General features: G+C 44.7%; 1 protein-coding gene across 1 annotated transcript in view; it reads left to right on the top strand.

The window, feature by feature from the left end:
- Positions 1 to 19,327, top strand: part of LOC141148060 (uncharacterized) — a 28,330-nt gene extending 9,003 nt beyond the window's left edge. The window contains exon 2 of the mRNA XM_073635215.1: positions 19,226 to 19,327. Within this exon, the coding sequence (XP_073491316.1) occupies positions 19,226 to 19,327 (102 nt within the window). The remainder of the gene's footprint in view (positions 1 to 19,225) is intronic.
- Positions 19,328 to 20,947: the final 1,620 nt, after the last annotated feature.

Raw genomic sequence — 20,947 nt, 5'->3', positions numbered from 1 at the left:
CATTGGTAGGTCTTAGCCAGGATATGACAGATTGCAGTTTTTTGAGGTCATTGGTCTATTTCAAATGGACAACAGGAAAAAATATGTGATGAATAACACAGATCAAACCTGTAAGAGGGTCATTTATACAGCGAGAGAGACAGTAAGATATCTAGAGCGGCATTGTAATATAAGTCAAAGGCGTCTTTAGAAAAACATTGTTATCCAGTGGAGGGGGGTCAGCCCTTTGTCAGGTCACCTTGAGGCTAGGTGACAGATGCACACCATTGGGATCAGGAGTGCACCGCAAGGCAGTGGACCCTACGGCTGACTGCTGCGGATGGGAGTCCGGGTATAAGGAAGGCAGGGCCGCTGGAACACCAACACGGATCCCACCAGGGTTAGAGAGTAGGATTCCCTGGGGCGTGGAGTCTAAGAGCCAGCAGGTGTTCACCAGAGCCTCTAGTGGTGAGGATGGACTGGGCTGCAACTGGCTCCAGGTCGTGACCCCCAGGGTCCCCCAGCTCACACCCACAGTAGGCAACAGAAGGATAGGGATAGTAAATGAATAAGCTAAGGTCAGGGCCACAAGCAGACAAGGACAACAGAGTACATGCCAAGGTTCAGGGTCAAAGGGAAACAGGGATAGTCGGGGACACGCCAAAGGTCAGGGTCACGAGCAGACAGGAATAGTATAGAACACGCCAAGTTCGGTAACAGAAATAAACGTAGAGCACACGGCAGGCAGGAACAGGAAGCCAAACACACAAAGGTTGATCAGCAGGGCTGACCTGCAGTGAAGAGGTTAATATAGAGTTCTCTGATAGGAGCTGGGGTGGAGCCATGCTAGAGGAGAGTTAATAAAAGCAGTCAGGTGAGAGACAGCTGGTCTTTGGAGATGAACACATGGAGACACGTAAGCTGACAAACAAACTCTATTGCATAACCATGACAGTACCCCCCCTCTTACGAGGCCTCCCCCTTCCCCGCCTGGGACCAGGTTTAGAGGGGAACTTCAAATGAAACTTCCTCAACAGACGAGGTGCAAAGACGTCAGAAGCCTTGATCCACGACCTCTCCTCAGGACCAAACCCCTTCCAATGCACGAGGTACTGGGGAATGCCTCTACAGAGTCGGGAATCCAAAATTTGGCTAACCTCGTACTCCTGATTATCCTCAGAGACCAGCGCTGCGGTAGAGAGAGGACGAGAGAACTTATTGAGGACTAAAGGCTTCAGAAGGGCGACATGGAAGGAGTTAGAGATTTTGAGGCTTTTGGGAATCTGGAGCTTGAAACAAACTGGATTCAGTTTAGAAGTTATGGTGTACGGACCAATGAATCTTGGGGCAAATTTGAGAGAAGGAATCCGGAGTTTGATGTTCCTGGTGGAGAGCCAGACTTTGTCTCCTGGCTGAAGAGAAGGCGGCTTACGCCGGCGACGGTCAGCAAAACTCTTGAATTTGTTGGCAGCTTTCTGGAGGGAATCATGAACGTCAGCCCACATGGAATTGAATGATTCCTGAACAGTAGCCAAGGCTGGAATGTCGGAAGAACAGGTCATAGGAAGAGGGAGTTGAGGATGTCTTCCATAAACAGTGATAAAGGGAGTTTTCTGAGAACTGACGTTGACATGATTATTGTGGGAGAACTCTGCCCACGGAAGTAGTGATGCCCAATCATTGTGATGAGCCGAGACCAAGGTACGGAGAAAGACCTCCAACTCCTGATTAACCCTCTCAGTCTGGCCATTGGATTGGGGATGGTAGGAAGAGGTAAAATCCAAGGTAATGTTGAGGGATTTGCAAAAGGCTCTCCAAAAACGGGACGTAAACTGAACACCCCTGTCCGAAACGACATGGGAAGGAACACCATGAAGGCAGAAAATCTCTCGTACGAAAATGGGAACCAAGGCAGAGGCAGAAGGGAGACCAGGAAGAGGAACAAAATGAGCCATCTTGGAGAACCGATCGATTACCACCCAAATGGCTGTATTATTCTCCGACAGTGGAAGATCGGTGATAAAATCCATGGCGAAGTGAGACCAGGGCTCCTTAGGAATGGGCAAGGGGATGAGAAGACCAGCAGGGGCTAGTTTGGCACTGCGTCGCTTTAACTGCTAATTGCGCGGTCATGCAATGCTGTACCCAAACGAAATTTGCGTCTTTTTCTTCCCACAAATAGAGCTTTCTTTTGATGGTATTTGATCACCTCTGCGGTTTTTATTTTTTGCGCTATAAACGGAAAAAGACCGAAAATTTTGAAAAAAAATGATATTTTCTACTTTTTGTTATAAAAAAATCCAATAAACTCAATTTTAGTCATACATTTAGGCCAAAATGTATTCGGCCACATGTCTTTGGTAAAAAAAATGTCAATAAGCGTATATTTATTGGTTTGCGCAAAAGTTATAGCGTCTACAAACTAGGGTACATTTTCTGGAATTTACACAGCTTTTAGTTTATGACTGCCTATGTCATTTCTTGAGGTGCTAAAATGGCAGGGCAGTACAAAACCCCCCCAAATGACCCCATTTTGGAAAGTAGACACCCCAAGGAAATTGCTGAGAGGCATGTTGAACCCATTGAATATTTATTCTTTTTGTCCCAAGTGATTGAATAATGAAAAAAAAAAAAAAAATATTTACAAAAAGTTGTCACTAAATGATATATTGCTCACACAGGCCATGGGCATATGTGGAATTGCACCCCAAAATACATTTAGCTGCTTCTCCTGAGTATGGTGATACCACATGTGTGGGACTTTTTGGGAGCCTAGCCGCGTACGGGGCCCCGAAAACCAATCACCGCCTTCAGCGTTTTTAAGGGCACAAAACTCCCCCAAACGACCCCATTTTGGAAAGTAGACACCCCAAGCTATTTGCTGAGAGGCATGGTGAGTATTTTGCAGCTCTCATTTGTTTTTGAAAATGAAGAAAGACAAGAAAAAACATTTTTTTTTTCTTTTTTCAATTTTCAAAACTTTGTGACAAAAAGTGAGGTCTGCAAAATACTCACTATACCTCTCAGCAAATAGCTTGGGGTGTCTACTTTCCAGAACTTATTGAGGACTAAAGGCTTCAGAAGGGCGACATGGAAGGAGTTAGAGATTTTGAGGCTTTTGGGAATCTGGAGCTTGAAACAAACTGGATTCAGTTTAGAAGTTATGGTGTACGGACCAATGAATCTTGGGGCAAATTTGAGAGAAGGAATCCGGAGTTTGATGTTCCTGGTGGAGAGCCAGACTTTGTCTCCTGGCTGAAGAGAAGGCGGCTTACGCCGGCGACGGTCAGCAAAACTCTTGAATTTGTTGGCAGCTTTCTGGAGGGAATCATGAACGTCAGCCCACATGGAATTGAATGATTCCTGAACAGTAGCCAAGGCTGGAATGTCGGAAGAACAGGTCATAGGAAGAGGGAGTTGAGGATGTCTTCCATAAACAGTGATAAAGGGAGTTTTCTGAGAACTGACGTTGACATGATTATTGTGGGAGAACTCTGCCCACGGAAGTAGTGATGCCCAATCATTGTGATGAGCCGAGACCAAGGTACGGAGAAAGACCTCCAACTCCTGATTAACCCTCTCAGTCTGGCCATTGGATTGGGGATGGTAGGAAGAGGTAAAATCCAAGGTAATGTTGAGGGATTTGCAAAAGGCTCTCCAAAAACGGGACGTAAACTGAACACCCCTGTCCGAAACGACATGGGAAGGAACACCATGAAGGCAGAAAATCTCTCGTACGAAAATGGGAACCAAGGCAGAGGCAGAAGGGAGACCAGGAAGAGGAACAAAATGAGCCATCTTGGAGAACCGATCGATTACCACCCAAATGGCTGTATTATTCTCCGACAGTGGAAGATCGGTGATAAAATCCATGGCGAAGTGAGACCAGGGCTCCTTAGGAATGGGCAAGGGCATGAGAAGACCAGCAGGGGCTAGTTTGGCACTGCGTCGCTTTAACTGCTAATTGCGCGGTCATGCAATGCTGTACCCAAACGAAATTTGCGTCTTTTTCTTCCCACAAATAGAGCTTTCTTTTGATGGTATTTGATCACCTCTGCGGTTTTTATTTTTTGCGCTATAAACGGAAAAAGACCGAAAATTTTGAAAAAAAATGATATTTTCTACTTTTTGTTATAAAAAAATCCAATAAACTCAATTTTAGTCATACATTTAGGCCAAAATGTATTCGGCCACATGTCTTTGGTAAAAAAAATGTCAATAAGCGTATATTTATTGGTTTGCGCAAAAGTTATAGCGTCTACAAACTAGGGTACATTTTCTGGAATTTACACAGCTTTTAGTTTATGACTGCCTATGTCATTTCTTGAGGTGCTAAAATGGCAGGGCAGTACAAACCCCCCCCAAATGACCCCATTTTGGAAAGTAGACACCCCAAGGAAATTGCTGAGAGGCATGTTGAACCCATTGAATATTTATTTTTTTTGTCCCAAGTGATTGAATAATGAAAAAAAAAAAAAAAATATTTACAAAAAGTTGTCACTAAATGATATATTGCTCACACAGGCCATGGGCATATGTGGAATTGCACCCCAAAATACATTTAGCTGCTTCTCCTGAGTATGGTGATACCACATGTGTGGGACTTTTTGGGAGCCTAGCCGCGTACGGGGCCCCGAAAACCAATCACCGCCTTCAGCGTTTTTAAGGGCACAAAACTCCCCCAAACGACCCCATTTTGGAAAGTAGACACCCCAAGCTATTTGCTGAGAGGCATGGTGAGTATTTTGCAGCTCTCATTTGTTTTTGAAAATGAAGAAAGACAAGAAAAAACATTTTTTTTTTCTTTTTTCAATTTTCAAAACTTTGTGACAAAAAGTGAGGTCTGCAAAATACTCACTATACCTCTCAGCAAATAGCTTGGGGTGTCTACTTTCCAAAATGGGGTCATTTGGGGGGGGGGTTGTGCCACCTGGGCATTCCATGGCCTCCGAAACTGTGATAGTCAGTGAAGAGTGAAATAAAAAATTCACGCCCTTAGAAAGCCTGAAGACGGTGCTCGGTTTTCGGGGTCCCGTGCGCGGCTAGGCTCCCAAAAAGTCTCACACATGTGGTATCCCCGTACTCAGGAGAAGCAGCAGAATGTATTTTGGGTTGTAATTTCACATATTCCCATGGCATGTTTGAGCAATATATCATTTAGTGACAACTTTGTGCAAAAAAAAAAAAAAATTTGTCTCTTTCCCGCAACTTGTGTCGCAATATAAAATATTCCATGGACTCGACATGCCTCTCAGCAAATAGCTTGGGGTGTCTACTTTCCAAAATGGGGTCATTTGGGGGGGGTTTGAACTGTCCTGGCATTTTATGCACAACATTTAGAAGCTTATGTCACACATCACCCACTCTTCTAACCACTTGAAGACAAAGCCCTTTCTGACACTTTTTGATTACATGAAAAAGTTATTTTTTTTTGCAAGAAAATTACTTTGAACCCCCAAACATTATATATTTTTTTAAAGCAAATGCCCTACAGATTAAAATGGTGGGTGTTTCATTTTTTTTTTTTCACACAGTATTTGCGCAGCGATTTTTCAAACGCATTTTTTGGGGAAAAAACACACTTTTTTAAATTTTAATGCACTAAAACACGCTATATTGCCCAAATGTTTGATGAAATAAAAAAGATGATCTTAGGCCGAGTACATGGATACCAAACATGACATGCTTTACAATTGCGCACAAACGTGCAGTGGCAACAAAATAAATACATTTTTAAAAGCCTTTAAAAGCCTTTACAGATTACCACTTTAGATTTACAGAGGAGGTCTACTGCTAAAATTACTGCTCTCGATCTGACCTTCACGGTGATACCTCACATGCATGGTGCAATTGCTGTTTACGTTTGACGACAGACCGCCGCTGGCGTTCGCCTTAGCGCAAGAGCAGGGGGCGACAGGGGTGCTTTTTTTTTTTTTTCTTTATTATTTTTTTGCTTTTTTATCTTATTTTTAAACTGTTCCTTTCATTTTTTTTTTTTTTTTTAATCATTTTTATTGTTATCTCGGGGAATGTAAATATCCCCTATGATAGCAATAGGTAGTGACAGGTACTCTTTTTTGAAAAAATTGGGGTCTATTAGACCCTAGATCTCTCCTCTGCCCTCAAAGCATCTGACCACACCAAGATCGGTGTGATAAAATGCTTCTCCAATTTCCCAATGGCGCTATTTACATCTGGCGAAGTCATAAAATGCTTGTAGCTTCCAGTTTCTTAGGCCATAGAGATGTTTGGAGCCACTCTGGTCTCTGATCAGCTCTATGGTCAGCTGGCTGAATCACCGGCTGCATTCTCAGGTTCCCTGTTGAGACAGAAGAGCCAGAGAAAAACACGGAAGACGGTGGGGGGGGGGCATTCCCTCCCACGGCTTGTAAAGGCAGTCTAGAGGCTAATTAGCCGCTAGGATTGCTTTTACGTGAAAGCCGACCGCTGGCTGAAAAGAATGATACCAAGATGATACCTAAACCTGCAGGCATCATTCTGGTATAACCACTCAAAGTCGTGAATGGCGTACCTGAAGACAAAAAAATGGTTAACAATAAAGCACAGTAAACGGTAAAGTATAAAAAATTGCATACCTGAAAAACAAACATGATAAAACATAATAACAATAAAACATTGCAGAATAGAATGCAGTAAAAAAGAGCAGAACAATAGAGAGAGAGAATAGAGAGAGAGAGAGAGAGAGAGAGAACAATAAAACGACAACAATTTTTTTTTATTTTATATATTTTTTTTTTTTTTTACACTTTTTTTGTAACTAACTTTTATAACTGTATCCGGTTCCAGGTTCGGGTCTCTCAAAATGCGATGGCATCTTGGGAGACCCTGTAAAAGTGTACCTAGTCTGTGCAGTGCTGTACCCTACGCTAATACTCAACTAGTGCATGGTAGCGTTCAAAACATTCATCAATGCAAAGACCAGGATTGTCAGGACAGGAGGGACAATAATAGCGGGTGTCACGCCTATATCCGCGCTTGCTGCAGACACGACATCTTTTTGGGGGGTTCGTTGGGTAGGGGTACTCGGGAGGACATAAAAATGCCTCTCATGCAGCCGACTGCATTTGGTTGGGGATGTGAATGGGGGAAGTACGGGCGCTGCAGAAGTGGTGGGTTCCCAATTAGTAGGATTGGCGAATGCAGCAGGAAGGGCATTATGGGCACGACGGGCCTGTGTTTGTCTTTTTGGTGGCAGCGGGACACTACTTGTGCTTGCCACCTCACCAGCTTGAACTGCACTTATGGGACTCGCCACGTCACCAAGTGTTACTGCAGTGCTGGTTTGACTACGACCGGGGTGTACTAGGCCGCTGGTGCTTGCCAGTTCAATAAAAAGCTTCCAAAAAAACTGTTAGCGATCGCAGGGATCAGGCCTGACTCTGCGAACGCTGCAGTTATGTGTTTAGTGTTTTGTAAGTGACAGTGATCGATCGATACTGCACTTGGGTGGGCTGGGCTGGGCCGGGCGGAGGGGCAAAACGCAGGTGCTAGCAGGTATCTGGGCTGATCCCGCTAACACTGCGTTTTTGGGAACCCTAAACTGCTGGGGACGCTAGTATAGTTCTGATCGGACCAGATATTGATCCGTTCAGATACTATACCACTAAAGGAGGTGTACGGTACGTGTGTGGGTGTTAGCGGTACTGGCGCTAACCTGACGCTGCCTGGGGCTGGTGTTTGCTAGTTCACCAAAATGCTACCAAAAAAACTGTTAGCGATCGCAGGGATCAGGCCTGACTCTGCGAACGCTGCAGTTATGCGTTTAGTGCCTTGTAAGTGACAGTGATCGATCGATACTGCACTTGGGCTGGGCCGGGCGGAGGGACAAAACGCAGGTGCTAGCAGGTATCTGGGCTGATCCCGCTAACACTGCTTTTTGGGAACCCTAAACTGCTGGGGACGCTAGTATAGATCTGATCGGATCAGATATTGATTCGTACAGATACTATACCACTAAGGGAGGCGTATGCCACGTGCGTGGGTGTTAGCGGTACTGGCGCTAATCTGACGCTGCCTGGGAAGACGCATATCACTGCCGGGCGATCGGGGGGCTAAACCTTTATTCTGTAATAAATGGCGGGTTCCCTGACACTATAAAAAATAAACGAACTAACCAGCGTCACCCGTAACGGTTATACGGTGATCAGTGGTGAAAGGGTTAACTAGGGGGCAATCAAGGGGTTAAAACATTTATTAGGTAGTATATGGGGGTCCCTGTCACTATAAAACGCTGACAGCGAACCTAAATATTTACCTCACTAACTAGCGTCACCAGCGACACTAATACAGCGATCAGAAAAATGATCGCTTAGTGACACTGGCGACAGGGGGTGATCAAGGGGTTAAAACTTTATTAGGGGGGTTAGGGGGATATCCTAGACCTAAAGGGGGCTAACCCTAACTGTCCCAACACTGTAACTGTCACAAACTGACACCAATGCTGTAATCAGAAAAAAAAAAAAAAAAAAAAAACTGCTGGTGTCAGTTTGTGACAGGGAGGGGATCGGGGGGCGATCGGGGGGATCGGGGTGTTTTGTGTGCCTGGCATGTTCTACTGTGTGTGTAGTGTTGTGCACTCACAGTGAAGTCTTCTCTCCTCGGCGCTGCAACGGAAAATACCGAGCCGAGGAGAGATGACATAATTTCCTTTGCTGCTGTTTAGCATACAGCAGCAAAGGAAGTGATCTGATTGGCCGGCGGCAATCGCCAGGGGGGCCACGAACGGATGGCCTCCCCCTCACCTCCAATCGCCGGGGGACAAAACAGGACCGCCTCGGGCACCGGGGGGGTCCGATAGTGGTTAACATCCGAGCGGAGGTTAGGCCACCAGTAGAGACGACTGATGAGCAGGAAGGATCGGAGGAACCCAGCATGATCTGCCACCCTGGAATCATGTCCCCAACGAAGGATCTTAGCTCTTAGCTCCGTGGGAATAAAAGTCTTGCCAGGAGAAATTTTTGATTCCAGGGTGGTAGAATGGGAAACAATGCATGAGGTCGGATCAGGGGTGGACTCCTCGTCCAAAGTGTCAAATGACCTAGAGAGCGCATCAGCCCGACCATTGCAGGTACCAGGTTTGTACATAATCGTGAATTTAAAACGAGAAAAGAAGAGACTCCACCTGGCCTGTCTGGGGTTCAGACGTTTAGCATTCTGTAGGTATTGTAGATTCTTGTGATCAGTAAAGATCATAATGGAGTGTGGGGAACCCTCCAAGAGATGACGCCACTCTTCCAACGCCAATTTAAAAGAAAGTTTTTTGGAGAAGAACGCACATGGTTGACGTCTTTTCTCAAAGAACTGAAGAAGCACAGCTCCCACCCCCAACGAAGAAGCGTCTACTTCAATAAAAAATGGGTCCCCAGGATTTGATCTCCTCAAGAGAGGTCCAGAAACAAAGGCCTGTTTCAGATCGTGAAATGCAGAGACAGCCTCGGGAGGCCAGTCTTTCGCATTCGCACCCTTCTTGGTTAAAGTGATAATAGGCGCGGCAATGGAAGAGTAATTACTTATGAACTGCCTATAATAATTTGTGAAGCCAAGAAAGTGGTGTGTGGCCTTGAGGCTAGCAGGAAGGGGCCAGCTGGTAATGGCCGAGACCTTTCCGGGATCCATGCGAAGACCCAAACTAGAAACAAAATATCCCAGAAATAGGACCTCAGGACATTCAAAGGAACATTTCTCCAGCTTGGCATAGAGATTATTCTCTCTAAGGTGCTGAAGAACGGTGCGGACATGGTTTCTGTGAGTAAGCAGATTTTCGGAAAAGATGAGAATGTCATCCAGATAGATGACAACAAACTGGTACAGTAGATCCCTGAAGATTTCATTGACAAAGTTCTGGAACAAAGCTGGAGCATTACACAAACCAAAAGGCATAACCAGGTATTCGTAATGCCTGTCCCTAGTGTTAAACGCAGTCTTCCATTCGTCACCTTCCCGTATTCTAATGAGATTGTATGCACCTCTGAGATCCAACTTGGTGAAAATGGAAGCCCCCTTCAACCTGTCGAATAGCTCAGATATTAGAGGTAAGGGGTATAGGTTTTTGATGGTCACTGCGTTTAACCCTCGATAGTTGATGCAGGGTCTGAGGGTACCATCCTTTTTAGCAACGAAAAAGAACCCTGCTCCTGCAGGCGACGAGGATTTCCGGATGAAACCTCTCTCCAGATTCTCGGCGACATACTCAGGCATGGCCTGGGTCTCTGGAATGGACAGAGGGTAGGTAGGACCCCTGGGCAGGGTTGCTCCAGGGACAAGGTCAATGGCACAGTCAAAAGATCTGTGTTGAGGAAGCACCTCAGCAGACTTCTTACAGAACACATCCCGGTAATCGCTGTATGCCGCGGGAAGATCAGAAGATACGGATGTGGTAGCAATGGGAAGTCTCTCCTTGGGGACCACCTTGAGGAGACAGGATGAGAAACACGAAGGACCCCAAGCCAGGATCTGCCCAGAGACCCAGTCCACACAGAGAGGAGGCAAATGATATAGACTACCTTAGCCCGATCGGACAGAAAGTTTTGAGGCTGGAGCTCAAAATGAATGGTGCAGGGGGGGCGTGGCTAGCTGCTGAGCTGAATGGAAGCCTGATCTCACAGCTCCTGCACTGAACGGAGAACCAGACCTCAAATCACTGCCTCAGACCCCACAAAATGCAATCCTCAGACCCCCACAACCTGGGGAACCAGACAGGAACCTCTAGAAAGAGGAAAGAATACAGGATTCCCACAAAAAAATCACAGATTTCCTCATCTTCCCTCAGAGAGATAAAATCCAAGATGGCCACCACGGCACTGCACAGCACACAGAGGATTCCTACACTGACCTGCCTGATGATGAAGAATCCTCCATTTCAGCCCAGCGTAACTCCTCGGGCTCCCAGCTATCCTCAGGCCTTCATCCACCTCAAACAGCCCTGCAAAAGCAAGGATGCGACTGAATACAGCGGATCAGTCACAGGAGGTAAGGCCTGAATTAGAAAATCTCCTCACACAGCCTTCTGCAGCTTCCCCCATAGCAGCCTTCCCTACTACAAATCAGCCTGTCATAGACACTATGCTGAAAGAAATGCTGATGTCACTTCACAGCTCCCTCCAGTCTAACATTTCTTCAATGTTTACAACATTTAAAACAGAAATGCTGCACACAGGGCAGAAAGTGGGGATTATTGAAAAGCAGATGAGCGTCATGACAGAAACAGTTAATGACCTGGTAGATGCACATGACCACACCAGAGAAGAACACCGCTGGGTGCGAGCCAAAATGGCGGATCTTGAAGATCGCTCACGGCGCCAAAATATCAACGTAAGAGGAATCCCTGAAACTATCCTGCCAGCAGATCTCAACTCCTACGCTAGGAAGTTGATCTCAACACTTCTCCCAGATCTCCCATCGATCGAGACGATCATCGATCGCATCCATCGTCTCCCAAAACCTCCTCACCTACCCGCAGAAGTACCTTGGGATACTCTGATGCGCATCCATTTCTACCACACCAGGGACATGCTCCTTACACAATCCAGACGCCTGGGACAGCTCCCGCATCCATACGCAAAGCTGCAACTTTTTGCTGACATCTCTCAATACACTCGTCAACAGAGACGTCAACTGCAAACAATCACAAAACCCCTCAATAATCATAAGATCCCATATCAATGGGGGTTCCCAACCAAGCTGATGGTTACCAGAAATGGAACACGCCACAATATCCATACCGTCGAAGAGGGCATACAATTGCTCAAGACATGGGGTTTCATTCTTGACGGTAACCCTCCAACCCCAGGGACCCACAAACCAAACGCGCAATCCTTCAACTCCATTCATTCTCACCACTACAACAAATGACTTCCAAATCAGTGATGCTGTGAATCCAATCTCAGATAAGCACTCCGATTTAGTGCCTGCTCGTTGCAGTTAGTTTCCGAACCTCGAGCAATTTACCCATCTGAGTAACTGTAAGTAGTACCTTACTCCACTACCTATACGCACCACTTTCAAAATGCCCAAATTTCTGTCACTGAACGTAAAAGGACTCAATCACCCTGCCAAAAGGACATCTCTGGCGAACTGCACAGGATTCTCACTGCGATGTCCTGTGCATCTAAGAAACGCACTTTAAAACCAACGCCGAACCTCAGTGCTCCAATAAGAATTTTTCAAACATCTTTAAAGCCTCGGGTCCTGACAAAATAAATGGAGTCATGATAGCCATTAAATCTACATGCTCATTCACCCTACATGACAGCCTTCAGGATGTTGATGGTAGATATCTGGCATTGAATTGTACATTAAACAACGATAATTACACCATCGTATCAGTATATGCCCCCAACAAGAAACAGATTCACTTTCTGTCCATATTGATAAAAAAAATCAATCGTTTTACACAAGGACACCTTGTCATGTGTGGGGACTTTAACATAGTACCTGACAACTCTATCAACTCTTCTTCCCGCTCAACCAGAGTTACATCCCCTAGGGGACCTTTCATTTGATCTCATGACCTATTTGATGTGTGGAGATGCCATTACACCACCGAAAGGGACTACTCCTATTTCTCCCCTAGACACAACTCTTACACTCGGATTGACTACTTCCTAGTGGATAAATGGACTTTGCCCAAAATCTCCTCCACGGAGATATCCACCATTATGTGGTCTGACCACGCTCCGGTTACAATGACCATAGAAGACTCGCCGAAGATTTGGATACGGATATGGAGAGCGAATGCTGCGATTCTCAACTCACCGATCCATTCTTCTTATATTAGAGAGCGTTTAACAGAATACTTTAATACTAATGCAGGATCTGTTAGCAATGATACCGTTCTTTGGAATGCCCATAAGGCATTCATAAGGGGTGTCCTTATTCAACTTACTGCTAGAGTGTGGAGGAGGAGATCACAGCGTCTAAACACACTTATTGCCGATATTAAAACGCTAGAACACCAAAACCAAACTAATCCAGATCCATTAACTAAGACTAAATTAGACTCCCTTAGACAGGAATTAAAATCTCTCCTTCTAGAATCCTTTGAAAGAGCACATAAGCATTTTAGAGCTCAACACTACTCTACTAGTAACAAAGCCGGAAAGGCAATGGCCAATAGAATCAAAGGTTACTATTCCAAAACCAAAATTACCCATCTTTTCCACCCAGCTACTAAACAGAAACTGATAGATCCACAAGCTATTGCAGACGCATTTAGTTACTACTACAATACACTTTATAATTTAAAAGATGACACATCTGTCACACAGCCGTCTCTACCTGACATAGAGGCATTTCTCAATGAGATCAACCTCCCTAAACTGACCACAGAACAACTAGACTCCCTGAACACCCCATTTACAGATCTAGAAATCAAAAATATAATTTCATCACTTCCCTCTAACAAATCTCCTGGCCTAGATGGTCTTACAGGAGAGTATTACAAACAATTTGGAACTGTGATAACACCATATCTGACCAAAGTGTACAATGACTCTGCCTCCTCCTCCTCTCTTCCCCCAGAAATGCTAAGTGCCTTAATTGTTATACTACCGAAGCCGGGGAAAGAGCCTACCTCTGCACAAAACTTCCGACCCATATCAATTCTCAATGTGGACACAAAAATCTATGCCAAACTAATAGCCCACAGATTACTCAACCTAATGCCCCTTCTAATACATAAGGACCAATCAGGCTTCACAAAAGGGAGGCAGACAACTGATGCCACTTGCAGAATTATCAACATAATCTATCACGCTGTGATATCTAGAACGCCTTCTCTGCTTCTATCCTTGGATGCAGAGAAGGCATTCGATAGGGTCCATTGGAAATATCTTGAAGCAACCCTTGGCAAATTTGGTTTTCAGGGCCCCATTCTGGCAGCCATAATGGCTCTGTATTCCTCCCCATCAGCACAGGTCTATACGTCGGAGATGCTGTCTAAGCCATTCTCCATCACTAATGGCACCCGACAAGGTTGTCCGCTCTCACCAATCATTTTTAACCTAATTACGGAACCCTTAGCAGAATATGTCAGATCCCACTCTACAATATAAGGTTTCACAAACCCTCACTCTTCCCTGGCTTGGGTCCAATCGCTACTGAAAAGGTTTAGTACTTTATCTTACTACAAAGTTCATGAACATAAATCCTACATTCTAGACCTGGGCATTGATGCAACCACTAGTAATCTACTCCAGACCCAATATCCTTACCCATGGGCGGAGGATAATGTTCCCTACCTCGGCATTAATCTCACCAAATCCACTAGAGGTCTTTTCGCACACAACTACACAGACGCCAAACAGATGATGCTTACTGAAACCACAAAACTCTCCAAACATGAATTCTCATGGACAGGCCGCCTGGCAGCCTTTAAAATGATGGTATTGCCACGGTTGCTCTACATATTTCGCACGCTTCCTATACCACTTTCATCTACCTACCTGAAATCTCTCCAATCCATCCTAAGCCAATTTGTTTGGCAAGGTAAAAAATCTTGATGTAGTCACACGAAACTTATTAAACACAGATCCGCGGGGGGAATGGGATACATAGACATCAAAGACTACTACAATGCCACCATTCTATCACAAATGAAAGAATGGATGAATACCTCACCCAAAACTCTCTGGAGTGATATAGAAAATCACAAGACACCGGGCACAAACCTTGCCAACTTATTTAGTACCTCTACACATAATCCTCACATTTTCCACTACTCACCCACTGTCCAAGCCTCAGTTAAAGTGTGGCGTACACTACACAATACCAAATGGTCACACGTACTGACGAAACCACTACACATTCCTTTAAACAACTTAAAGCTTCTTACTCCTGACTTAACACTCCCTTAACACTCCCATGACCGAGTAACATACACACAAGAATTTCGCGATCTAACAACCTGCAAATCCTTCTCACAAATAGGCAAAGACCTCAATGTACCCTCCAAAGACTAACTCAGCTACTTCAGATTACAAAACTGCTTGAAGGCACACACATCTCTAGAAGGAAAACTACCCTTGAAACTATGGAACTACATCTTTACAGAACACTCTAACACTAAAGGGACTTCCCTCATATACTTATTCCTACAGGAAAAAAACATGTTCAGAAAAACCAAACCTCTCCTTGACTGGGAAACTGACCTACAGACACAATTCACAGATGCCCAATGGCAACAGGCAATCACATCTATTTACAAAGCAACAACTTGCACCTCCCTTTGGGAAATCACCCCAAAACGCTAATGAGATGGTACCTAACTCCGTCCAGACTGGCCAAATTCCACAAACACGCCTCACATGACTGCTGGAGAAACTGTGGTCATACGGGCACCCTCCTTCACATACTTTGGTCTTGCCCAAATGTAACCCAGCTTTGGAAAAATGTGGAATTCATACTCCAAGACATACCCCATAGCTCGGTTACAATTACACCACACTTAGCCATTCTTAATCTGACAATAGAAGATTTACCCATACACCAAAGAACAGTGATTACACATGTCCTCCTAGCTACCAAACTCTGGATCACTAGAAACTGGAAATCTGACAACATTCCCTCCCTTACGGAAGTTACTAACTTAGTACAAACCCATTTCACTTATGAAACCCTTTTGTCATGCAGAAAACAATCCCATACAAAGACACTAACTCACTGGAACCCATGAGTCTTTGGTACTCAAAAAAGAATTAACGATTGAAGTAAGGTTTAACAATTGAATGCCTTGTCTTCCACTTGAAGCTCTCCTTCCCCCCTTCCCTTATCCCTCCTTGCCCCTCCTTCCTCTTGCACCCCTCCCCTCCTTACCCCACCCCTCCTCCTATCATTCCAGGTCAACTGTTCTACCCTATGTTTATAATCACTTTGTTAACAATTTTTTCTTTCTCATAGAACGTTATTCATAAAATCGCTATTCAGACTATACTTACAATATCTAGTCTGTAAACTTACATTTACATGTTCCTTACTATGACTTCATAACCTGTAATATGTAAAACTCAATAAAAATTTATTGGAAAAAAAATGAATGGTGCATTGGCTGAGGAAGCCCCTACAGGCCTTAGAGTCCCCAGAGAAACGGGACGGAGCTGGCAGTAAATATGAATGTGTGGCTGCGAGTGATGCCATAGATGCAGCTGCTAATTGTACTTGAGGCTGCAGGTTCGGGTTTCCCAAGGAGGCCCGGAGCTGCTCGAAGTGGGAAGCCAGATCCTTAAGGAATAGCATCACCTGAGTCTGATTAGATTCCTGGGTCTCGAGTCTGCGAACTATGCCCTGCAATGGATCGGTTGCAGGAAGCGGCACGTCAGCCGGGTCCATGGCTGATCAAACTGTCAGGTCACCTTGAGGCTAGGTGACAGATGCACACCGTTGGGATCAGGAGTGCATCGCAAGGCAGTGGACCCTACGGCTGACTGCTGCAGATGGGAGTCCGGGTATAAGGAAGGCAGGGCCGCTGGAACACCAATACAGATCCCACCGGGGTTAGAGCGTAGGATTCCCTGGGGCGTGGAATCTAAGAGCCAGCAGGTGTTCACCAGAGCCTCTAGTGGTGAGGATGGACCGGGCTGCAACTGGCTCCAGGTCGCGACCCCCAGGGTCCCCCAGCTCACACCCACAGTAGGCAACAGAAGGATAGGGATAGTAAAGGAATAAGCCAAGGTCAGGGCCACAAGCAGACAAGGACAACAGAGCACACGCCAAGGTTCAGGGTCACAGGCAAACAGGGATAGTGGGGCACACGCCAAAGGTCAGGGTCACGAGCAGACAGGAATAGTATAGAACACACCAAGGTTGGTAACAGAAATAAACGTAGAGCACACGGCAGACAGGAACAGGAAGCCAAACACACAAAGGTTTATCAGCAGGGCTGACCTGCAGTGCAGAGGTTAATATAGAGTTCTCTGATAGAGGTGAGTTTATAAAAGCAGTCAGGTGAGAGACAGCTGGTCTTTGGAGATGAACACATGGAGACAGGTAAGCTGACAAACAAACTCTTGCATAAGCATGACACCCTTCCTATCTGGGATATGTGGTGGGGTGAGGTAGGAGTATAGGTAACATGATCTTAATTGAGGAGGGGTCAGCTGATTAATAGGGTAAAGGAGAGGAACAAGAGATAGGAGAAGAGGGAGGGAAGGAAGGGAGGAGGAGGAAGAAAAAAAAAAGCAAATGATGATGATGGTAGGGAGGAATAAAATAGGGAAAGTAGGGAGGGGGTGGGAAGATTCAACTAACACCTTAGTGAATCTCTTCTGCATGAGCTCCTCCCATCCAGCCCCTCTTGGGAGACAGAATTCCATGGAATACTAGATCCATGGTAGCCTCACAGGGAGAAAGGGATCATAGAGGTGGAAACATTTGAGGGGTAGATTCCATCAGGTGTTGGAATTGGTTTGTCATTCCAAAATTAAGCCAACAGGCCCAGGTATTTGAGAATTTCGAGGGGGTATCACGTGCAATATGGTTTAACTCTTCCATTTCTTCAATTTTACATTGTGAGCCAGTCAGACATGGATGGAGTGTGAGGTGTGTCCCAGTAAACTGGTATGCAAAGCTTAGCGGCATTAACCATATGCAGTGCCAAAGATTTACGATACATCTTAGCACGTAAAGATGAATGGTATAAGAGAAATTGTGCAGGGGTGTAGTCTAGGGTGTAGATGAGCACCTGGGAGATACTACTGTGAATCTCTGACCCATAGGGTTAAAGCAGAGAGAGCGACCACCAGATGTGTAAAAGGGTGCCAGGCTTCCTAGCATATCTCCAGCAAAGGGATGGATGTCTCTGGATGTAATTTGTACATCTGGCTGGGATTAAATACCAGTGCGACAAGATTTTGTAGCTGTTTTCTTGAGTTGCGATGTTCACTGAGCCTTTGTTTGCCTTAGTAAAGATAAGTTCCTAATGGTCTTGAGATAGATCCATTTGCAAATCATGTTCCCAGGCCTGGAAGACCTTAGTAGAATTAGGTAGTGTATCAGCAAAAAGCATACTGTGAACATGAGAGATCACATGTTTCTGGGATGAGAACTGAGAGCATAGGGATTCAAAAGGGGTAAGGGGTGAGAGACAGAGGGAGAGCTATCTATGTCTCATAGAAAATGGTGGACTTGGACATATGTCCAGAAAGGAAAAGATGGTCTGTTCATTTGAGATGATAGAGTATCGCAATCAAGGAGGTTCCTGTCTCAAAAAAAGTGAGAAGCGAGAATTTTAGGGTGAGGCCAAGAGCCTGCTAAAAACTGTTTGTACATCCTGGGAAGAAATTCTGGATTGAGACAAATTGGTGTTAGGGGCCCTGGCGTAGACCAGAGTTTAAGTTTGAACGTAACTTCCTGGAAACTGTGCAAAGTTGGACCGATAAAGGAATACTGTCAGAGTGCTGTTGATATATGTCAGGGAGGGATCCAAGGCACTGAGCCCAAAGCCAATGTGGAAAAGGAGTCTTCAAGCCTTACCCAGTCATTAACCTGGGTATGTGCATTTCAGGCTAAATCCTGGATAGATGACAAGCCCAGTAGTAGCTGTGAAGATTAAGGAGGCAAATTCTACCTTTTCTTTAGGTAAAATTAGCTAAGCACAGCTTATTCTTGGGTGCCGTTTAAGCAGTGGTCACTTCCTGAGCTGACACAACATCTCCAAAGTAAATGACAGAAGGCTGGTAGAACTGACACTTCTAAGGCCAACCCCTCATTATGAAGTCTTCTCAGGACATTCTTCAGGCCCTCTTCATGCTCTTCAGGGGTTCTGCCAAAGACAATGACACCATTTAGGTACACCAGCACTTTTATCAGGTTCATGTCCCCTACTGTCTTCTCCATAAATCTCTGGAAGGTTGCTGGAGCAGCCAAGAGACCTTTGGGCTTTCTGTCAAATTTGAAAAACCCTAATGGACAGATGATGGCTGTCTTCTCTTTGTTTTCTGGTTGCATGGGGTGCCTCTTTAGGTCTAGTACAATGAATCACTTCTCCTCCGACAAACATCTTCTGTCCAAGGTGTGGTATACTGGTAAGGGATGGTTCTCCTGTTGAGTGTGCAGTAGTCAATACACTTCCTCAGGGGACCATTCTTCTTCCTCACCACAACTATGGGGGATGGCATCCATGGCTCTCAAATGATACCCATCCTCTTCAACTCTGCCACTTGCTCATGGAGATCTTTGAGATTACTAGTGGAATCTGTTGGGCTCTTTCTCTGAATGGCTTGTCTTCTTGAAGGTGTATTCAGTGATGGGCACTCTTTGCACACCCCACATTGAAATCACTCTTCGAGAACATTTCCCATCATCTAAAAAGCTGGACTTTGGCTCTTTCCACTGAAAAAGGGGTGTTCTGCAGGTAGAACTTCTCTATGGGAATCTCGCCCTCTGCTCCTCCCACAAAATAAGAGGGTGAGACTGGAGTAGCTGGCGTATCAATATTTGGGCATGTAATTTAATTGGCGAGTCAGTGATGTTGACACTGACTGGAATTTTCCCGTGACTTCATTTTAAAGCCTTAGTTGACACTACTTACCTCCACCCCGTGTCCTTTGCCTGAGAATTTGCTTCAAGGAAAACATAGGGTTGATCCCAGTTGAGCTTGGCTGAAGCTCAGAGACATGTATCATGCACCTGGTTGCAGAGCCAATATGATGAGGAAGGCCATTCTTACACCCCTGATAGTGTTAACAGAAGGTGCTGGAGTGCAGAGTGGTACGAGTGCCTGTAAGTCTTTAGTGCAAAAAGGAAGATGGACAGCTGCACTCCAATATAACACCTTTATTTTAAAACGTGATCCATTCACCAACAGAGGCACAGGTACAGTGTGGATATCTGACGCGTTTCACACCGTTAGTGGTGCCTAATCATAGCTGTAGGACCACCGACCCCAATCTGTCTTTTATAACGTATAATCTACTGGTCACCTGACCAAACGTATCCTTTACAGATTGTGATCAGGTGTGGTCCTCCAAAGCTTTCACACACACACATGAAAGGAGGAATGGGTGTGGAGGCAATCAGTTGTAAGCAGCATGCTAACGTTAACCCAAAAAGAGGGTGGAAAAGAGGATGATAACTATTAGTAAATTTAAATCCATACAAATGATCGCTTGCCAACCAACTCCAAGTTTCATTCGATAATTGTTCACCTATAAATGACATATTATGCCCATGGTCCTAATAGACATTAGATGAAGACAAAGTATAAAGATTGTACATACATATATATATATATCTATATACCCATGGACATAAATGCATTTTTTAAAAGTATGTGAAAAACTAAAAAACATATATATGTACACACATGTATATGCAATCGACACTCGCCAGATTGTACCCAAGGGGAAATACACCCAAATGGAAGAAGGAAGACAGCGCACACACATATGTTCACAGGAACCCTTACACAGCTAAAAAGAGAGGTCAGGCAGGAACACAACAGATTATATTGAAGTACAGCAAAACTGCCTCAACAACATGTGTATGTGAATGCACAATTCATTCATATATCTATTCTACTAAGCATACATTTGACTCAACTTCTTCAATAAAATGCCAGTGTGATGCAGGGGAAGAAAGATAGTAAAGCTAAGTTAAAAAAAAAAAAATATCTATCTATCTATCTATCTATCTATCTATCTATCTATCTATCTATCTATCTATATAAAATGACCAGAATTTTTACTGATAATGATACAGAGGACATTTCTCCATTTACAATATGGGAAATGCATAAATGTGTCATTGGAGGTCTGCTTAAAAAGGCAACCGAACTACGGAAAAATAGGCAAGCTGTTCTCCAAAACCAATTAAACATGGTTGCAAACTTAGAATCTAAGCATAAAAAATCACTTTCTCATTCTGTAGCAGGAGACCTTAGGGTGGAGCAAGAAAAACTGACAACTTTGCTCAGACATGATACTAACATACGGACATTAAGGGCCAGGAACATACA

This window comes from Aquarana catesbeiana, linkage group LG06, assembly GCF_042186555.1.
Source record: "Aquarana catesbeiana isolate 2022-GZ linkage group LG06, ASM4218655v1, whole genome shotgun sequence".
NCBI classification, from domain to species: Eukaryota; Metazoa; Chordata; class Amphibia; order Anura; family Ranidae; genus Aquarana; species Aquarana catesbeiana.
Note: the sequence above shows the minus strand (reverse complement) of the source record. Positions and strands in the feature narration are given on the sequence as shown.